The following is a 20,423-nucleotide window of genomic DNA, read 5'->3' on the forward strand; positions in this document are numbered from 1 at the left end:
GCTCTTGTAAAGAATTTTGTAGTATTTTCAGAATGTAATGTTTTTAATGGGAATCGATGTAATAATGCTTTAGCTTGTCTGATCCACAAAAAAAAAAAGCGAGAAAAAAAGAAGAACTGCCCATGTTCTTCTTCCTCATTTTTTCTGCACTATTTAGCAGTTGCTGTATCACCAGATGAGCACACAGTTTTATGTGCATATTTATTTTAGTCTCTCAAAGATGGTGGAACAAACTACCATGTCCTGTCCACCACAAACCCTGCACATCAGCTTAACAATCATCCTATGCGTGGTCTTCCTGATAGGACTTGTTCTTAACGGCTTTAGCCTCTGGGTCTTCATCTTCCGGATTTCTAAATGGCATGCTGGCACGGTTTTGCAGTTCAACTTGGCAATAAGTGATGCCCTCGCCGCTCCTGCAACCCCAATGATGGCAGTCTACTTTATCAACGGGAACAACTGGAATTTTGGCACCTTTCTGTGCAAGATGGAGATAGCCTTAATCATTGCTCACTTCTACGGCAGTATATTCTTTCTCACACTTATTAGCATTCACCGCTATGTGGTCGTGGTTCACTTCAAAAGATCGTCACGGATGAAACGGAAGGGATTCGTGAAGAAGCTATGTTTTGGAGTGTGGTGTTTTGTGTTAGCTGGTGGCATCTTGTATGGGATTCTGCTGCCTGTTACCAAAGAAGACAAACACGAGCAATGCCTTTCCATACATCAAAGCAAACATACCAGTGTGTACTTTACTATTAACTTTGTACTCTTTGTTTTTGGCTTTCTTTTGCCTTTCACTGTGTCAGTGATCTGCTACAGCTTTCTGGTTCGATCAGTAGCGCAGGTGAACGTCAATTCACTTCAAGGTCAGTCAATCAAGACAAAGTCAATAAGGATGATTGGAATGTGTCTGGTTATCTTTGGGCTCTGCTTTTTTCCTCTTAATGTTACCCGTACTGTTGCGGTTATCGTTAAAAAGTACTTTCCTGAAAACTGTCAGTTTTTGCTACGAGTGGAAACGGCGTACTACGTCTCATATGTCCTGGCAGGAATCAACTGTTGCTTGGACCCCCTTGTCTATTTCTTTGGCTCACACAATTTTAATAAAGCTTTCCGAAGTTCTGTGAAAATAGGCAGAGGTCAACAGGAACAAGAGAACAGGACTGAATCGGAGACAACAAGTTACAGTGCAAACAGGAATGCTGTCTATACCGTATCTTCTAGAGTGCAATTATAGGATTTCATAGTTACAAAACAAGGCATGTTTGATTGCAATCTATTAACTGTCAAATTGTTAAGTCAAATTCCTTTCAAGTATTTTCTGTGCGGCCGTCAGGGAGGAACAAAAGTGTAAAATATATCCTAAACTATACTTCTCCATATTTGTTATACATAAGTGAAATGTTTTCGTTTTGCTGTTTTATTGCTGTTTAGTTGGTTTTCTTCAGTAGTTTAATTTGAGGCGCTTATCTTCGGAAGGTATTTAAGCAGAATACTATTAAGTTTTTAAGAATAACTAATGACTCAAAAAATATGATGTATGCAGTTTACTGATATGCATGTGCAGTGTGAAATGATGTATACGATGTACACTGGCAGTCAAGTTTTGTTTTTTGTCACCCTTTTTTTTTTTGGTTTGAGAAATAGACTCTGGTTAAATACTATAAAAAATAACATATTTAAGTAATGATTTTACCTCAAGTAAACTTACAGTCTTGGCGTATACATTTTACCAAACAAATGCACTGTCCTTAAATAAAGCACTTATTCAGAGCCTTATTTGACATGGAGCATGTCTTTAAATATAAATATTTCATCACCAGAAACTGCTGTATAATGGTTATTTTCGAGGTGGAGTCAGTGCTGATTAAAAGGAAACGTTGGTCATAAGGTGGGTCAGTGTCAATTACAAGGCACTAAGCACACACGCTTCACACTCATTCACACCATCGGTCATTTATTCTAGACAATCCTCTAGTTAATCCATTTTTTTGAGAGGTGGGAGGAAATCAAACAACCTGGAGGAAGCTCAATAGTAATTTATTGATAGTAATAGTAAATCATTCAGACTCAAAGGGGAAAAAATTATGCACCTGTAATGCAACGTGTTTTCATTGGGAAGAATCCTGAGTTTGATTCTTATATCATCTCCTGTTTGCCAAATGCCAGTTACCTGAGTTAAGAAGTGATAATTAATAGAGTGTAGAGTAAAATTTGTTTAATAACCGTTAAGTGAAGCGAGAGGTTGACAGCTGAACATTGCTCATTCTTCTAACCTGGAAGCACTTATCCCAGTTTATATGCTTTCACAATGCAAGTGTTTAAAATGCAGGGGTTATTTAAAAATGTTTACCTATTTACTAAGTTTCATTTATCAGTTTAATTTTATTTATTTTACCAATAAACATATTTGAAAGACCTCATACTTACAGTGTATATAAAGAAATGACACACCTCTCCTAAGAATGTTATGTTGTACACACTTATGTAACTAGGTTGTATCTTACTTTTTTAAACATTATTTTAAAATTTTCTCCATTAAATGTTCGTAATAAGTGTTCAAATGTGTTCAAATGTGTTTTGTTTAACATTTATTAATGGAAAAAAACGCACCTCACCTGTGTTCTGAGCTGCTCGGCATCGGGAGAAAAAAAGTTTTTTTAAACGCACAACGATGCCAAAAGATAAACTCCTGAGACAAATAATTGTGAAAGGAAGGAGGAAGACAGTGAACAATGACTTTCTTGGTAGGCTACTGTTTAGACACAAGCCGTTGTAACGCGTTGAGTCTGGGTGAAGGGAGAGCTCACTAACTCCAGTTGCAACAGAAATCATATAAGCACAGACAGGTTTCCAAAACTCGTGCTTTTTTAATTTTCTTGGCAACAGCGTTAAGGGTCAGTCAAAGAAACTTAGAAATGAGCATCAGAAAATAATAAGGACATATTCCTCGGTCTCCACACATGCAGTAATAGCGGAAAAATGCGGTGCCAGGCTATTCCCAAAATACCGCTATGCTCCTAAAGGAAGCGCAAAATGTTTAACCCGTTACACTGTGTAACAGACACTCTCTTTCATTAAAGCCTGTGTAAAGTTCATTAGTTTCAATGTAGACTTATTTATGTTTAAAATAGAAATCAAATTCAGTGGGTGCGGCTTATATATGGGTGCGCTTTATTTTTAAATTACGGTATATACACACAAATCTGTTTGTCATTGAGTGTGTTGCTAAGGCCCCTTGTTACCAAACACCAAGAAACTAAGAAACTTAATTAAGATACAATTATGAATTGATTTGCAAATTGTTAAAAACATTAAACTGTTGGTTACTTTAAAAATAACCTTCATCTGGGAGGGCACAGGGATTATGTATGTAAATATTTGATCTGTTAACTGGTTGCAAATGTCAGATTTATTGCGTAACTCGACCTGAGAAAAGCTGTTGCTATCAAACATTGTTTACATAATTAACTGTACCTCAGCTGAGTTACACAATAAATTTAAAATATGCAACCAGTTAACAGATCAAATGTTCACTTATCGAATTTTTTAATAAACATTATAGACATAATTAATCATAGTACTTGGATACTTAATTACATTTAAAGGGAAATGTTTTTGTACTTTTTCTTAAATACATGTTTTGTGTACTTTTGTGTCCACCACTGGACAGCTCACATAGCTGCATCACAAGCTGCTTTGTTTAGCTTCTCGCTTAGCAACCTCTGAGGGATATATTCATTTTGGCAACACCGAAATGCATTTAGATGGTTGGAACTCGGATTATAGATATTACAGATATTAACTGGTTCCACTTCAGGTGAGTGACAGTTGTTTATATCCAATGGTGAAGAGCCTTTTCTTACTGCCCGTCTTGATTGGTGAACTAGTGTATAGGTTTGTTAGGGTTATGGAGGCCCCCATCCAAGCCCAATGCCCTACACAATATAAAATAGATATATTTATTAAGGGTGTAATGGTACAGGACATTTTCTGGTACAGGGCTTTCGGTCCAATCCTTTTACACGTGGAACATAGTTTAAGTTCCTTCAGGAACGTATTAAGTGGTGGACCACAAGTTTATTTAGTGTGCACTTTAAGCTCTTTTTTAAATTATTATTAAACTTTAAAAAATACAAAACAGTGCAGTGTTACTGTGGCAACTAACTCCGTACCAGAAAAAAGATTTGTTTGCTTGAAGACGCTAAAGCATTCATAGTGCTAGTTAATCGTTAATCACGAAGTGGCCTGCGGCTAACGCTAGCGCTATAAAGAGAATTATCAGGAGTAAATCCTCATAATTCCACATAACGAGGAAGTGAATGAATGAAGAATGGAAGAAATAAAGACATTTGTTAAAATATTCTGAAAAATTTAGAACCATTAAGTGAAATATATCTATAGAAAATTCAATATTAAATGTAAAACACACACAAACACAGGCACTCTTACCTTAATCACAGGCATATTACCCAAATGGGGTCTAACAGATGTAAACAAATGTTTCTACTTATTTTATTTTATTTAATCAACTTAATTTGTGCCAATTTAAAAAGTGTCTTCCCCAAATGTACCGAAATTATACTGAACCGTAACTTATAAATATATATAAACTTTGTAATGATTCATAAATTGAAAGCCAGATTTGTTTTGTTACCATGACCAAAAACCTGGATGGCACTGTGTTTGCTACAAGTAACTAGGCAACCTCATTTTCATTCATTTTCAAGCATTTTGCATTTTCCTCGTGTGTGGTGGTTAGACCAGAATTGTCCAGGACGTTGACTGGGATGACCTTCGATTGGGATGACCTCATGAATAGCCTCCAAGAAGTCCAGATTTCACTCCATGTGACTTTTTCCTGCGGGGCTACGCAAAGGAGGAAGTGTACAGGACAAAGCCCTGCACACTGGAGGAATTAGAGGCACGGATTTAGAAGGTTCTCAGCAATATTCCAAACGACTTCCTTCAGAAGACTGACTGTGCATTTTATTCTGCTGACGCCACGTTGAGAATTACAGATTTGCTTTCATTTTCCTATGTAATAAAATACATGTACAATTTGTTTCAATTTGTATTAGAAATATGGACTTCATTATCAATTTTTAATACCTAGTTACTTTTAACCCAACTTGTATTACTATATACACTTCATAATGGAGTTTAGCCTCCAATCTAATATCTAGTACTCGGGCGCCTCTAGTGGAGCGGAAGTTGTCCAGGTGATAGGTGTAGAACGCCCTTTTGGTGTGACGTCACGACGAGAGTCGGGTGCGCAGGTGGAATTTCCTGTTCCCACTGTGGCCGTGAGCGTGTGTGAGTGTGTGTGTTTGTGGATCAGTTTGTTTCAGCCACCCGAACGAGGTGGAAGGTAAAAAAGAAATATGGGGAAGCTTCAGGAATTTCAGATCACTCTAAAAGACAACAAAGTGGTTTATAGTCCAGGAGAGTCGATTTCCGGGACGGTGAAAATCTCCACTGCTCAACCCATCCAGTGTAAAGGTGAGGTTATAGAGTTGTTTTGAGCCATGGCATTGTGTTTCCCATATACCATACAGTATAATCCTGGCATCTAAGTTGCCTTTACAGTTGTTAAAGACACTACTGTTAAAGGACACAGGTTGATATAATGCCACAAAACAAATAAACATGTTAATTGATAAGCTGCATACATTGTGGTCTGTATTGGGCCTGGAAATAAGGCAACAAACAAACAAACAAATGAACAAACTTGAACAAATCTGATCTAGATCTGTTGATCCAGAGTATCTGTCATTTAGTCTAGTTATTAAAACATAAATTCAAGCTGTGTCTAACTACTATAACATCATTTTATATTTAGAGCTTAAACAGAAAAGTGAAATCTCACAGTGTCCCTTATAAAACCTTAACACTGTTATGAAACCGCAGAGTCAGCTCTAAGCTTTTATTAATACTAACACTAATAATGACAAAACATTCTTGACTTCTTTACAAATTTCTATATTGAAGTATATTTGTTACTTTCTAAAATCTCTGAGATCTCTGAGTCTACCCTTTGTGTTGTTTTGCCCTAATTGTTTTTTTCCAGGTGGCTCATATGTATTCAGAAACCAGTCCGGATGGTTAATCATTCATCTTGTAACCACAGCACACCTGCTTGTCTGCTTTTAAAAATCTCTTGAAGCATCCCGAATGTTGTGTGTCGTGGTATTTGGAGAACATATTTCCGTTGAAACGCGTCCTCCATGTAGTTTTGAAACCCAAAAAAAGCACGACTTGGATTGCAATCACACAGTGTAGAGAGACACAGTGTAGTAGTATCTCTTGAATACTGTTAACACCACTGATCTCTTTTTACTAAATTACAGTGGTTTGGTGTGGGATGTCATTTTTGTGTTTATCCCCTCTCTCTGTTTTTTATGATTGAAATGTTCACATTATCTCACATTTTGCAGTTAAAAAGTTCACACTGCGCTTTCACTTAACAGTCTGTTTTATTGGACATTCTGAAACGAACGCTAGGAGGTCTTGCTCATATCATTTGATTTCTTCAGATTGTTATTTGGTTCTGATGAGACCATGTGATAAGATGAATCTTCATTTCAGTATTGTAATAGGCACTGTTCCACCACATTGTTGTAGATTTCTCGATTGTGATTGGTCCTGTTGAGTAAGTTGATTAACCCGTTATTGTTCCTATAGTTTCAGTTATTTTTCCTGACTTTGCGGTTCATGACAAGCTGAATTGTAATACCTTAGTATCCTCAAGCAGGACTGTTTATAACAGGAACGAACTTGCTTTGTGCTTGTTCCACAACATGTAACATTACTTCGAATGGTAGAAAAATATTATGTGTTGAAAAATAAATACTGTTATTGTTGAGGAAGAACCCACTCCAGGATATTTTGTTTATTCAACACTGTTAATGGTGGCAAAATTAACGCCGCTTTGTGTCAGAGCCTACTGACTGAATAATAAAAAAAATGTATTACTATATATATATATATATATATATATATATATATATATATATATATATATATATATATATATATATATATATATATATATATCTCACAAAATTGATTACACCTTTGACATTTCAGTAACCATTTCAATATATCTTCTCAAGGGACTTAAACTTAGATATATTTCAGAGTACAGAGTAATCAATGTGCAGCTTGTTTAGCAGTACAGATTTACTGTCCTCTGAAAATAACTCAGCATACAGCCATTAATGTCTAAATAACTGCCAACAAAAGTGACTACACCCTAAGTGATAACAGCTGTACATTGTGTAACCGTGCAAAGCCACAAGTCCTATTCATCATGGTCATGTTTTTTTCTGCTTGACAGAACCATACAAATTTGTGTATTTTGTTAATACTAGATACACAGATTTGTATAGTTAAAATTTGGCGCTTTGAGTACAATTCAGACCACTGGGTGTTTAACATGGCACCTCATGACAAAGGCTCTCTGAGAATTTAAGAATTAGAATTGTTGGTCTCCACAAAGATGGCTGAGGCTATAAGAAGATTGGAACAGGCCTCGCAAGGGCCCATCAAAGAAGTTGAGTCCTCGTGCTGTGCATCAGGTGCAGAAGTTGCTTCAAAAAACAGACGCATGAGCACTGCAGCATTGCTTTAGATGTTGCAGAAGTGAAAGGTCTGCTCGTCAGTAATCAGACTATTTGCCACACACTGCAACAAGTCAGTTTGCAGGCCGTCGTCTCAGAAGGAAGCTGCTCACAAGAAAACCTGCAAACAGTTTGCTAAAGACAACCTGTCCGAAAGCATGAATTACTGGAACTCCTGTGGTCTGATGAAACTAAGATAAAATAATTTGGCCCAGATGGTGTCCAGCTTGTGTGTTTATTCCCTGGTGAGGAGAACAAAGAAAATTGTATCTTGCCTACAGTCAAGCTTGGTGGTGCATCATGGTCTGGGGCTGCATGAGTGCTGCTGGTACTGGGGAGCTGCAGTTCATTGAGGGAAACATGGATTCCAACATTTACTGTGACATTCTGAAGAAGAACTGCCTTGCTAAGGTGAACTGAAGGTGAAGATGGTAGCCAAGTATGTCTCCAGACCTGAACCCTATTAAGCAGCTGTGGGGCATCCTCAAGCAGATAGTGGAGAAGCTTCATGTGTCTAACATCCAGCAGCTCCATGATGTCATTATGGAGGAGTGGAAGAGGATCCCAGCAACAACCTGTGCAGCTCTGGTTAATTCTATGCCCAGGAGGATTAAGGCAGTGCAAGATAACAATGATGCTCAAACAAAATATTCACACTTAAGACATGTTGTTGACATGTTTACTAAGGGTGTACTCACTTTTGTTGCCAGTTATTTAGACAATAATGGCTGTATGTTGAGTTATTTTTAAAGGACAGTAAATCTGTACTCTATGTCTGTCTGTTTATCTGAATATAAATATATTTTATATCCCTTTATCATTCAGCTCTAGTGCACATTATAAAGCAAATGCAGATTTCTGCAATTGGCAAAGAAAATTGTAATTGTACTTGCATAAAAATTATACCGGTAACACGTATGGGAAACTCAAACCCGGACCGAGAAAAGAGGCGAGCGAGCAACTCCTGAGCCTCACACAATGCTGCCGTTGTTGCACCTGTCGCTTGACTAAAGTGCTGTGGAATAGGTGGCATCTCTAATCTATGGAAATAACGGCTCCGTCTGGTGTTCCTATGCTTTATAGAGGTATCATATTTGAAGAAAAAGTGTTTGGGACACCACCTAAGTCCTAATATTCACGTGACTCAGTGTTATCTTTTTGTTGTTGTGAGAAGTTGAAGGGAAACCGCGCGGGGGGGGGGGGGGGGTGTTTGGCAGGACTGGCTTGTTGACATTCCTACCGTGACAGGACGAGTGAAAATTAAACCTGCTCAATGTAAAGGAACAAGGTCAATGTTATAGCCTGGTTACTGTGTGCACAGGCATCTAGGTGCTAATGAACAATGTATTAAATATAATAGGAAAGTTCATGCAGAACATATATTGAGAAATATTACCAACTATGTTTATTAGTTTACCTCATGATGACTAATCAGAGAATTGGCAAACGTGGGCGATACTCATCAAACTCTGTGTGCTAGAAGTAAACAAAAAAATGTTGTGTATAGACAACGTACAGTCCTTTTAACTTCAGAGCTAAAAGAGTTTAATATGAATTGGATTGTTCTGGGCTTTTTTGGTGGTGGTCATTTTTCCTCCTGCCTCCTTAAAACCAATCAGGTGTTACTTCCAGTTTCACAGCCCATGTTCAAACCTGGTGACCGTGACAGGATAAAAAGCTTTCTGAAGCTGAAAAAATTAATCTTTAAAAAAATACACCATTTGAAATAAAAAATGTTTATATTTACAGAGGAAAGAAATTTGAAAAATAGGATTACAATTAAAATAACTCTGATAAGTACAAGGGTAAATGGATCAAAATGGTTAAAATAGTCACAATCAACAGAGTGTGTTACGGATAACTCCAGTAACCATGAATGAAATTCTAAATGTGATCATCTTGCATAATTGCGATTAGGTTGGGTAACTCCAGTCAGCTCAGATTTCGTGGATCAGCTTGCACAGTGGAGGGTTTTGCTGACTCTGTCAGCACTATCGGGTTCTGCTGGTTCTCCATCAGCACTGTCAGATCCTGCTGGGTTTCACTCGGCACTGTCAGCTCTTGCTGGGTTTCACTCGGCACTGTCAGGTCCTGCTGGGTTTCACTTGGCACTGTCAGGTCCTGCTGGTTCTCCATTAGCACTGTCAGATCCTGCTTGTTCTCACCCCTGCACTGTCAGATCTTGCTGGTTCTCCATCAGCACTGTCAGGTCCTGCTGGTTCTCCATCAGCACTGTAAGATCCTACAGCACTGTCAGATCCTGCTGGTTTTCCTTCAGCACTGTCAGGTCCTGTTGGTTCTCCATCAGCACTGTCAGATCCTGCTGGGTCTCCATCAGCACTGTAAGATCCTGGTAGTTCTCCATCAGAACTGTCGGGTCCTGTTGACTCTCCATCAGTGTTGCCAGGTTTTGCTGACTCTCTGTAAGTATTGTCCGGTTCTGCTGGTTCTTAATCAGTATTGTCAGGTTCTGCTGCCTCTCTGTCAGCATTTCCAGGTCCTATCGGCTCTCCATTAGCACTTAAAGGCCACAAAATGGAAATTCGAACACATTGTCTTTTTCATGACCTATTTGGATGCAGTACACCTTGAATGGAGCTTCAGTCTACCATAGTGCATCATACTCTCGTTCACACACTTATTCATACTGGATTTTCCAGTGGAGGTACCAGCATGTTTATGAGACGTGGAAAGAAACTGGAGAACCCATATGTGTGAAGCTCCAAATGCTCAGTAGGCCTACGTTTGATGACTTTAAAGCTATAAGGTAACAATTGACACTATAGTTCAAAATACCAGACAAAAATAAGCGACAATGCACGATTATTTTGCATTAACAGCATCCATTTTGTTTTTAAGACATGAGCAAAGTGTAGCACAATCCCAATATAGAGACGGAGAGAGAGATGCTCATGGGATTGTAGTTTCAAAAGATGAAGTCATTGTTTTCAATGCTGTTTTAGATTACATCATTGGAAGATCATTTTCGGTGATGCACTCATCCTAATTCCCTTAACACCATGGTCATGTGATCATGTCCCTTTGCACCAACATGGTGCTCTTTCCATGTTTATCCCTCCAATCTTCATGATTCTATGCAAGCCCCAGTGTCTTATGGCATTAATGGTGTGTGGTAAAAAGCTGCTTTATTGTCTGTAAGCAGTCAGTCATTATTGTCTGTTTCCTTCTGTTGTTCAGCAATTAAGGTGAACTGCCATGGCTCCTGCGGTGTGTCCAACAAAGTGAACGACACGGACTGGGTCGAGGAGGAGCAGTACTTCAATAGCTCTCTGACTGTGGCTGATAAAGGTACGTTTCCAATTATAATATTCATAAAATATTAATTCTCTCACACACTTAACTCTCTTAATTTCTGGACATCTTGAAATAAAAAAAAAATACCTTCTTCTTATATTATCACCACACTGCAGTCGCCACCATATTCTATTAGAAAAGAAATCATAGTAATATTTTTTCCAGTTTTGCTCTCAAATGTTTTTTCTGTAATAGTATTTTGAATATTATTTCCTATTATTTGTAGTTTAGTTCAACATTTTCATTGATTTGTTTTTGTTTCTTAAAGTTCTTGGTATTTTTTTTACTTTTACATTTTTTTTATCTAATTAAATTTATTGGTGTTTTTCCTTCATTTGTTCTTTTCCGTTTGTTTTAATTTTGTTCTTTATTTGTGCATTTTATATTGATTTATACTTTCCTTCAGATTGTGCTTTCATTTATCTATTTTGGTGTCGATCCTCATTGCCTTGTTTTCTGTTTCGGTTTTCTGTTTCTGGGTTTCTGCTCCTCGGTTTCTCTTTGATTTTGTTTTTATTTTAAAAAAATTTTGTGAACCTTTTTTCAGGGTTTCAGTTTCACTTTGTTTTCAATTTGTACGAGTTTATTATTTTTATAATGTTTTTTTATTTCAGATTCCACAGCCAGTAAAGTTGTACTACTAGCGTTTTTAGCAGTATGTTGCCATGTTGCATAACAATTGCTAATCGATAATGAAGTCTTAGAAGGAGTGTTTAAGTTTAAATAATTGTGCACAACTGTGAAAAAGGCCATTAAAAGGCTTAAATATGAGCACTTGTCTAGTCAGATATAATGCTAGTAAGAAATGTTAGGAGCATTTTAGTCAACATGTGCAGCTACTTAGCAGTAGCTTCCTGTCGAAACAGATAGAAATGAGAGATTTCTACATTTACATTTGAAGACTGCAACCTCTTATTCAGAAATTGTCTTGGTTAAAAATGCTTTCACTGGAACTCATGGTTCATAATCAAGTGTTCTGTTAATAACTTGTTACAGCAAGTTGTAGCAATCTCATGTTGCACTCAGCTGTGGCATCTGATGTGTGTGTGTTTCATTTCCCAGGCACTCTGAAACAGGGTGAACACATTTTCCCTTTTAAGTTCCTCATACCCGGTAAGAGTCTACAAAACACACACACACACACACACACACACACACACACACACACACACACACACACACACACACACACACACACACACACACACACACACCTGTTTCTCCACATTCTTACACACAGACACACGTCAGCTGTGTTTATTTACCATAGCAACAGCGGTTCACTGAACTTTGATGAGGCATGGCCCTAATAATCTTTACTTTTGCCTTTAACACATAAAAGTTTAATCTTCCTCCTCAGTTATTAATAAATGTTCTTTAGTTCCTACTGCAAAACTAACTGTAAAAGCTGTGTTACCCAGTTCTGCAGTAGTGACAATGCTTTTCACCTGAAGCAGGAAGTATCCGCACCCAATTTGAGTATCTCCTACTAATTTGTGTCACATAATCGCACTCTGGAAAGTAGGAGGTGATCGCGATTGCTGTACATGAGCAGTAAAATGTAACTTGATATTCGGAAAGACGGAGCCCTATACTTCCTGTAGGTTCAGTCCTAGAGGAAAGTGAAAGGAAGACACATGTCTAATAGGAATAGGAAGACTGCAGATTGGTGGATTTTACACTGTTTGAGCTAAATGTCAGTAAAAAAAAAAAAAAAAAAAAAAAAAAAAAAAAAGACAGAATTTGACCAGATTCAAAGTGATTCTTCATTGTAAAATGATCAATGTTTTCCAATCATTTTCCCACATATGTCCTGGCTCACAAAGAAGGGGAACCAAATTTAACAAGTGTCCAAGCAGCCACCAGTTCTGAATGGGGAAAAAAAGAACTGAAATAAGGGCTCATAGTAAAAAAAAAAAAAAACGCCACAAGCTACGAAATCAAGATATAGTGATGTGTGTCCCCTCTGAGTTAAAGGAGTTAACAAAAAACTGTCTAAGAAGCAAAGTAAATACATGTTAATTGTTTAATAAAGCTAGTCATGATCCAGCTCAACCCGTCAAACCAGATAACAGGCACGTAACTTCGTTCAGATGCTAATGTTTATGCCAGGTCATGGCGCTAAATCAGCTTTTGCTAGCATAAAAAATATCAATTGTGTTTAAATGCTTTTTCAAAGTAATAAAACATTGATGAAGCATAGTGTGTAGATTTCCTTCAGATGTATTTCAGCAGAATTATTTTGTCATGCAATTAAGATTTTATCACATATTTAGCTCATAAAAATCGACTCCTCGTTCTAAACAGCATGACGCACAGAAACATCCAGTCTAACAGTAAAAAGCAGTATTTGTACGTCACGTCAACCAACTTCCTCTTCTGTGCTACTTCAAAGTTCAGGAAATGTGTAGGGGAACAAGGCGACTCTGTTTACAGTCAAAAACCAAAAAGCTTTTTTTGGAAAAAATGCTATACAACTTTAAAATCACATTTTGATATTTCAGAAAACTAAAAGTACACGCATCTCAGACTGTGGCAATAAATTTCAAGGGAAAATGGACGAACAAATATCATAAATATCAGCATCCTAATGTACAGGGGGTTTCAGTGGGAAGTAAAGGTGTATGGTTATGGTGTATTAATTAAGAACATGGGGCATTGTGATCCATTTTATATTGACATTGTGTATTAATATGGTTTGCTAAAGCCAAACCATATGAAATATATTTGAAAGGCAAAAGTGGAAGTCATTTGAACTCATTTTTATTCCAAAAAAAATAATTCGCATCTGGAAATCATACACAAATTATACACAAAAAGTGAATTAGCTTTGAATTAAGTAAAGTGATGTGACGAAAATGGTCTGAAATGATTACATTGGAGAACAATGCTACACTCTATCAAGGTAATCAAGCATGTTGAGCAGGTCACACAGGAAACTGCTATTTTAAAACCGCTTTATTTGTCTCATGCCCAGTGATGTGGTTTTAGAAGACGCTATAGCAAAGAGAACCAAGTTGTAATTCACATTTCATTCTTAGTCACATCCTTACATTTACAAGTACGATATACCTGAACAAGTGAACTAGCATGACGATGTGGTTTTGCTAAGGGGACTCACTGGAATATGCTTGGGATAAAGGCATGTGCTAATTGCTGTAAATCAGGGGTCTCCAACTTTTTGTAAACCACATACCAGTATGGTTTTGAAAATGTTCTTGGTGATCGGCTGGTGAGATGCACTTGTGTGTGTTTTTGCGACTCTTCCACGGCCATGTTCTGGGCTATGACCCGTTGATCGGGGGACCTCTGCAGTAAATGTAATAAAATTATTAATTATATGATTCATACATAAAAAAAAAAAAAACAATAGTACATAATTTTACATTGATCAAATTGAGGTTTATAGTTCATTAGTTATTCTTGTACAGTTATATAAGCAATTCCTGTAGTGCTTTTTTTCCCTCTTAGTAAAATTTTATTGCAGCATGTAGGCTCTTCAAATAGAACAAATCTTCTATATTGTCTGTTGAACAAGTTCCTCCTGTTACTTGCATTATAGCAGCTATAAATAGGCCAAAATAATGACAAGATTTCACATTGTTAAGAAAAGCACAGTGTCATCGGTCCGGAAGAGTTTCGTGTAGCAGAAAACAGGCTCCTAAGCACCGACACTAAAGAATCCCAAAATAATTATATATATTAATATATATGTACCGTATATAAATATATATTAATTATAATATTCAAAATATTAGAAAGTGATTCTATATAAATAACTATATACAAATATACAATGATGAGCTTTTTGAGACTTGTCCTTTTGTTTTAATAATATTTCTTCTTACTGTTAATTACTTTTTCCAGCCACAGCTCCAACATCATTCGAAGGGCCATATGGAAAGATTATGTACAAAATCCGAGCGTTCATCGACACGCCTCGCTTCTCAAAAGACTACAAAGCAGAGAAGCCCTTCTACATGCTGAACAACATTAATCTTAATGAAGTGCCTGACATCTATGTGAGTGTGTGAGATTTCTGTACACTTTGCTTTTCCCTTTTCTTATTAATTATTGTAACTGACTGTTTATTGGGGTGCAAAAGAAACTAATCATCCAGGACCTAAGTGTTGAGACTATGTTACACCAATTCTCTTGAAATTACCTTTATATTATTTTGACTTTATGTCAGTTTTAAAGTACTGCATAGATCAGCTTGTATTTGTCTCTACATGTCCCTAAATATTCATCCAGTCAGTACCAGAATAGCAGACACACCCAGAATGGACAATCATGCAGACATTTAGCAAATTTGATTGTAGAAATTGTATTTTTATTTACAGTACTTGTTTTTTTAGTGTTGTTTCTTATAGATTAGTAATTATTATTGTTATTATTATTAGGAGACAAAGCACCAAATGTGTGCAGGCACACAATTGTTTTTCTACATTTGCTTCTTCTTCTTCTTCTTCCTCCTTTTCTTCAACTAGCGAAGGGGGTCTGCGGTGGCTGATAAAACAATAGGGTAAAACATTGGGAAATATGCCTGGGAACCAACTAATTTTGCAAAGGAAAATTTTGACCAAATGTGAAAGTGGTAGTACATCAGTTTCTCTATTAAATGAATAATGAAATTTCTTGTAATCTTGTGTTTTGTCTTACAAAATATGTCTAGTAAGTATTAAATACTTATACTATTATTACAATGATATTCCAAACTATTTGCCCGTAACATGCCAACAAATGTGACTACAAAGCCAAACAGGTCCTGAGGCTGTATCTGAGCAAGGACCTTGCACACTGACATAAATCTTGGTAGGCATTTTCAGAACCTTGGTAGGCATTTGTCTTAGACTATACAACACATTTTGTGGCACTGCTACCGACTGGTCAAAAGTTTCAATATTGTGTTAAAAATGCTTATATCCAACTGCTACTACACTCCTTAGTTAAATTTTGTGCAATCTTCACAAAATTTGTCTCACATGGTCTTGAGAACTGTCTAACCAAAAGTTATCAGTGGAACTTTCATATTCAAAAATGTTCTCTCATAACAGACTGGGAAATTTGTGAAATTGGTTGATAGGCTGTACATCAGTAATACTTTTGTCATTTGTCTTGATCTTCAGAACATTTCAAGAAATGATTCTCAAAAAGTTTAATGTCTGCGCTACCTTTGGTCTAAATCTGTGACAGGCATCAGTTTCTAATCAAATTTTAGAATATGGGATAAAATTATCATTACATGTTAGTAGTCCTTCATTCCTGTGATTCCCTAGCATAAGATCAATTGGAAAAGTGAATCAGCATCAGAATTTCGTTGTCAATCGTTGTCAACTTTTTTTATGCTTTAAAAAAAAAGCTTTTACATGATTGCATGTAGTTTTCCAATAACACATTTGAGTGGTCCTGCTTTATTTTATTATTATTATTATTATTATTATTATTATTAATATTATTATTATTATTGTTGTTGTTATTTGCTTTATTTGCTTTTTTATTTTATATAAGATGCTATACAAATACTTATTTGTATTATTATTGATTTAACAGGAACTAAGCTCTGCAAAAATAACTAAGAATTTCACATATATGCTGATGAAGAATGGGACAGTTGTCCTGGATGCTAAAACGAATCAGCGTGGCTATACTGCAGGGGAGATCATTAAAGTGTCCACAGAGATCGACAACCAATCGGGGAAGAACACAGGCCATGTGGTGGCTTGTTTAATGCAGGTAATTATTTATCAATTATTTATCAATAAACTAGTAACAATACTTGTTTGTCCTTTTCTTGAAAGCTGTATCATCTATATGTACTTGTGTCCTGTCAGAGAGTGACATATCAAACGAAAAAGCCGACTCATGAATTGAGAATGATCGCGGAGGTGGAGGGAGCTGGAGTGAAGGCAGGCAAACAGGCTGCATGGAAAGAACAGATTATCGTTCCTCCTCTTCCACAGTCGTCTCTGTCAGGGTGTAATCTTATCGAGATCAGCTATTACATCCAAGTGAGTGTGGCAGCTTAATTCTTTCTATTCTTCTTTCGGCTGCTCCCATTAGGAGTCGCCACAGCCAATCATCCGTCTCCATACTACTCTGTCCTCTACATCTGCCTCTTTCAAACCACCTGCATGTCTTCCTTTACCACATCCATTAACCTCCTTCTTGGTCTTCCTCTTTTCCTTCTTCCTGGTGGCTCCATCCAGCATTCTCCCTCCTATATACCCCATGTCCCTCCTTTGCACATGTCCATACCATCTCAATCGAGCCTCCCTCACCTTGTCTCCAAAACGTCCTACATTCGCTGTCCCTCTAATAAACTTGTTTTTAATCCTGTCCCTCCCAATTAAAATCTCAGCATCTTCAGCTCTGCTACCTCCAGCTCCACTTTATGTCCTTTAGTCAATGCCACTGTCTCTTAACCATACAACATCACAGGACTCTCCACAGTCCTATAAACTTTCCCTTTCACTCTTTTCTTCACTTCTCTAACACACTATCCATTACATTGCGCTGTTGACCCCAGGTACCCGAACTCCTCCACCTTCTCCACCTCTTCTCCCTGCAACCGCACCACTCCACTTCCCTCCCTCTCATTCAAACACATTTACTCTGTCTTACTCCTACTGACTTTCATTCCTCTTCTCTCCAGGCTCTTCTCAACCTGCTCCCTACTCTCACCACAAATTACAATCTTCTAATTCTTCTTTCAGCTTCTCCCATTAGGGGGTCACCACAGCGGATCATCCGTCTCCATACCCCCTTGTCTTCTACATCTGCCTTTTTCATACCAACTACCTGCATGTTTTCCCTCACCACATCCATAAACCTCACCACAAATCACAATATCATCCCCAAACATCACAGTCCACGGGGACTCCTGTCTGACCTCTTCCGTCAACCTGTCCATCACCACTGCAAACAGGAAAGGGCTCAGACCCGATCCTTGATGCAGCCCAACCTCCACCTTGAATCTTTCCTACTGCACACTTCACTGCTGTCACACTGTCCTCATACATGTCCTGCACCTCCCTCACATACTTCTCTGACACACCTGACTTCCTCATACAATACCACAACTCCTCTCTCGGTACCCTGTCATACGCTTTCTCTCACAATGCAATGCAATGTTTTTCTCAAACACACAATGCAACTCCGTCTGACCTTCTCTATACTTCTCCACCAACATTCTCAAAGCACGTATTCTTTCTATTCTATATAAAATATATATTGAAAAAATAATAATAATAATTTATTATGTACCAGGTCTCTTTAAAGTATCCGGAAATCTTACTGACGGTGCCAATTCATATTGGGAACATTGCGGTTGATCCAAGTCTCCGTCCTCCTCCTAAAGTCGCCAAAGCCTCCAAGACGGCTCCCACCCCAGCACCACGAATTAACCCAGCATCTTCAGGTTCATTCAATGCCCCCGCTGCCTCTCCTCCACCATCCAGCTCCCCCAGTCTGCCTCCTCGCCCTGTCCCCCGACCCCGTCCACGCAGCATGATTGTCACTCCGAGCGCGCCCCCAGCAGACCCAGACATGATAGATGCTGGGAATCGTCAGAGCGAAGAGATTCCCACAAAGCTCCACTCTCAGCAACAGAGCCCCATGTCTCCCAGCGCCTTCAGCTACGCCCCAGGCCTTGTGTTCCCCCATTGTAACAGCAACCCGTCAGCGCATCAGTTCTCCCTCTCCACAGGGGCTACCATCCCCTACTTCTCTGAAGGAAACGGCCCACCCATGCCCACCTCCTGCCCGTTCATCCTGCCTCCAGATTACAGAAGCTCAGCACAACCGCATGGTGAGGCCCACAAGCTGTTGTATGATTTATAGAGTGCAAATATGCTGTAAATGTTAAAAATATATACATTCCTTTATACATATGCATAGCTTCTACATACATATACATGTCCATTATTAGAGAATTAAGAAGCAATGCTAATCATAGGTTTAGTAAAAATGAAAGTAAATAATTAACGAGTTTTAGTTAGAAAAAAAATCCAAAAGAATGTCATGTAAATTACTTAGTAATAATTCAGCATAATTACAACAAAATTACTTTTAGACATTTAGCTGAAAATACTGTGGTATTTCAGTTTGGTTGTATAGTGTTGTGTGTGAGAGTTGCTTTATTTGGTTGGTTTTCTCTTTCAGATCCTCCACCAGCTTATGAAGACAGCTTTCTCACCACATAAATGGTTTCTGCTCCGTACTGAATAGCAGCCGATGATTTATTTTGGGACTAATGTTCATCCATAACCACATTTAATGCACTTTTTGGACTTTGTATTTACACCGGAAAATCGTGATCAGAGCAAACAAACATACTAAAAGATCTTTTTGTGAAGCTTGGAGTGGCATCTCACATTTACTTATCCTATGTGTTTGGATTGTTTTTTTGTTAATTCTTCTTCTTCTTGTTCATGGGAGACATTGTGTTAATTTGTATTCATGTATACATCTGTGTATAGCCCACTTGTTTTAAATTAGTTTCATAATAATTAATAATTGTATATAAATGTGATTACTATTTCATCCATTGAAGGCGGTCATTACATTAAATCTTTCATGCGTGGTTCCTTTTCTGTTTTATTTTTTATAGATTTTACAGGTTGATCTAAAACGTTTTGTTTTAATTCACTACAAAAACTCTTAAGAAATTAAGGAACTCGCATTTTCATTTGCTTTTCATTTGCTTTTTTTTCTCTCAGTGCTTCTTTTGAAGATGTTTGTTTTAAAAAAAGAACTAGTATATTCCATTCTATACAAACAATACTTTCATTTTTATCACAGAATATTTTCAAAGTAATTTTATGTTGTAATAAAACAGTTTTTTGTACACCATCTTTGTGGTTTTTTTCAAGAACATTTACAGTTATTGCAGTAAAGGTTTGAGTATTTATAAAACTCCTGATTTCCTGGTTTTACATGAAATACTGAGGCCGGAAATTTTTTTTTATTTCCCTTATTGAGGTCAGAGGATAATAGTCTGGTTTGAGGAGATCGTTATTTAAAGTGTTTCACAAAAATGCTTCTCATAATGTAAACCCTGATGTAGATACAGTAGCAGAAGACCATGTCAAGTTTAATTTCGGTCAGCTGAGAATAGGAATTTGGATAGTTGAGAATTGGCAAAAATATACCTAGTTGTTTTCCAAACTTTAATATCATATCTTATGAATGTGTCCATTATTTTGTTTTAAAACCTGGACAAGTTCATGAAAATCCACCCTGATTCAGTAACCACACTAATACACTATATAGATATACTCTGTTTAGTTTGCAGTTTATGATCCCTCTGATTTACTTTGACAACCAGCTCCAAAATATGCTGCCTGAAGTGCTTGATGGTTTAGAGTTACAATAAGAGAGTAAAAGTGCTAGCAATTATCAATTAAGTGTAAAATCTGGACCACTGCTGAGCAAATATTTGGAGTATGCACTATTTTCCTCACAGCAGTAACTGATGTGGTA

At 37.4% G+C, this 20,423-nt stretch overlaps 2 protein-coding genes across 2 annotated transcripts; both read left to right on the top strand.

Moving 5' to 3' along the window:
• The first annotated feature begins 161 nt into the window (after window positions 1-161).
• Window positions 162-2,531, top strand: LOC310718743 (lysophosphatidic acid receptor 6). The gene is made up of 2 exons (XM_083527725.1): window positions 162-1,894; window positions 2,009-2,531. Exon 1 carries the CDS (start codon window positions 176-178, stop codon window positions 1,238-1,240), a length of 1,065 nt encoding a protein of 354 aa, XP_083383851.1. The 5' UTR covers window positions 162-175; the 3' UTR covers window positions 1,241-1,894; window positions 2,009-2,531.
• A 2,748-nt stretch (window positions 2,532-5,279) lies between these two features.
• On the top strand, window positions 5,280-19,793 carry arrdc1a (arrestin domain containing 1a). Its single transcript, XM_083527006.1, has 8 exons — window positions 5,280-5,505; window positions 10,824-10,934; window positions 12,003-12,053; window positions 14,808-14,962; window positions 16,494-16,676; window positions 16,775-16,951; window positions 18,210-18,750; window positions 19,104-19,793. Exons 1-8 carry the CDS (start codon window positions 5,388-5,390, stop codon window positions 19,142-19,144), a joined length of 1,377 nt encoding a protein of 458 aa, XP_083383132.1. The 5' UTR covers window positions 5,280-5,387; the 3' UTR covers window positions 19,145-19,793.
• The last annotated feature ends 630 nt before the right edge of the window (window positions 19,794-20,423 follow it).

The sequence above is a fragment of the Silurus aristotelis genome (genome assembly GCF_946808225.1).
Source record: "Silurus aristotelis genome assembly, chromosome: 23".
Classification (NCBI taxonomy): domain Eukaryota; kingdom Metazoa; phylum Chordata; class Actinopteri; order Siluriformes; family Siluridae; genus Silurus; species Silurus aristotelis.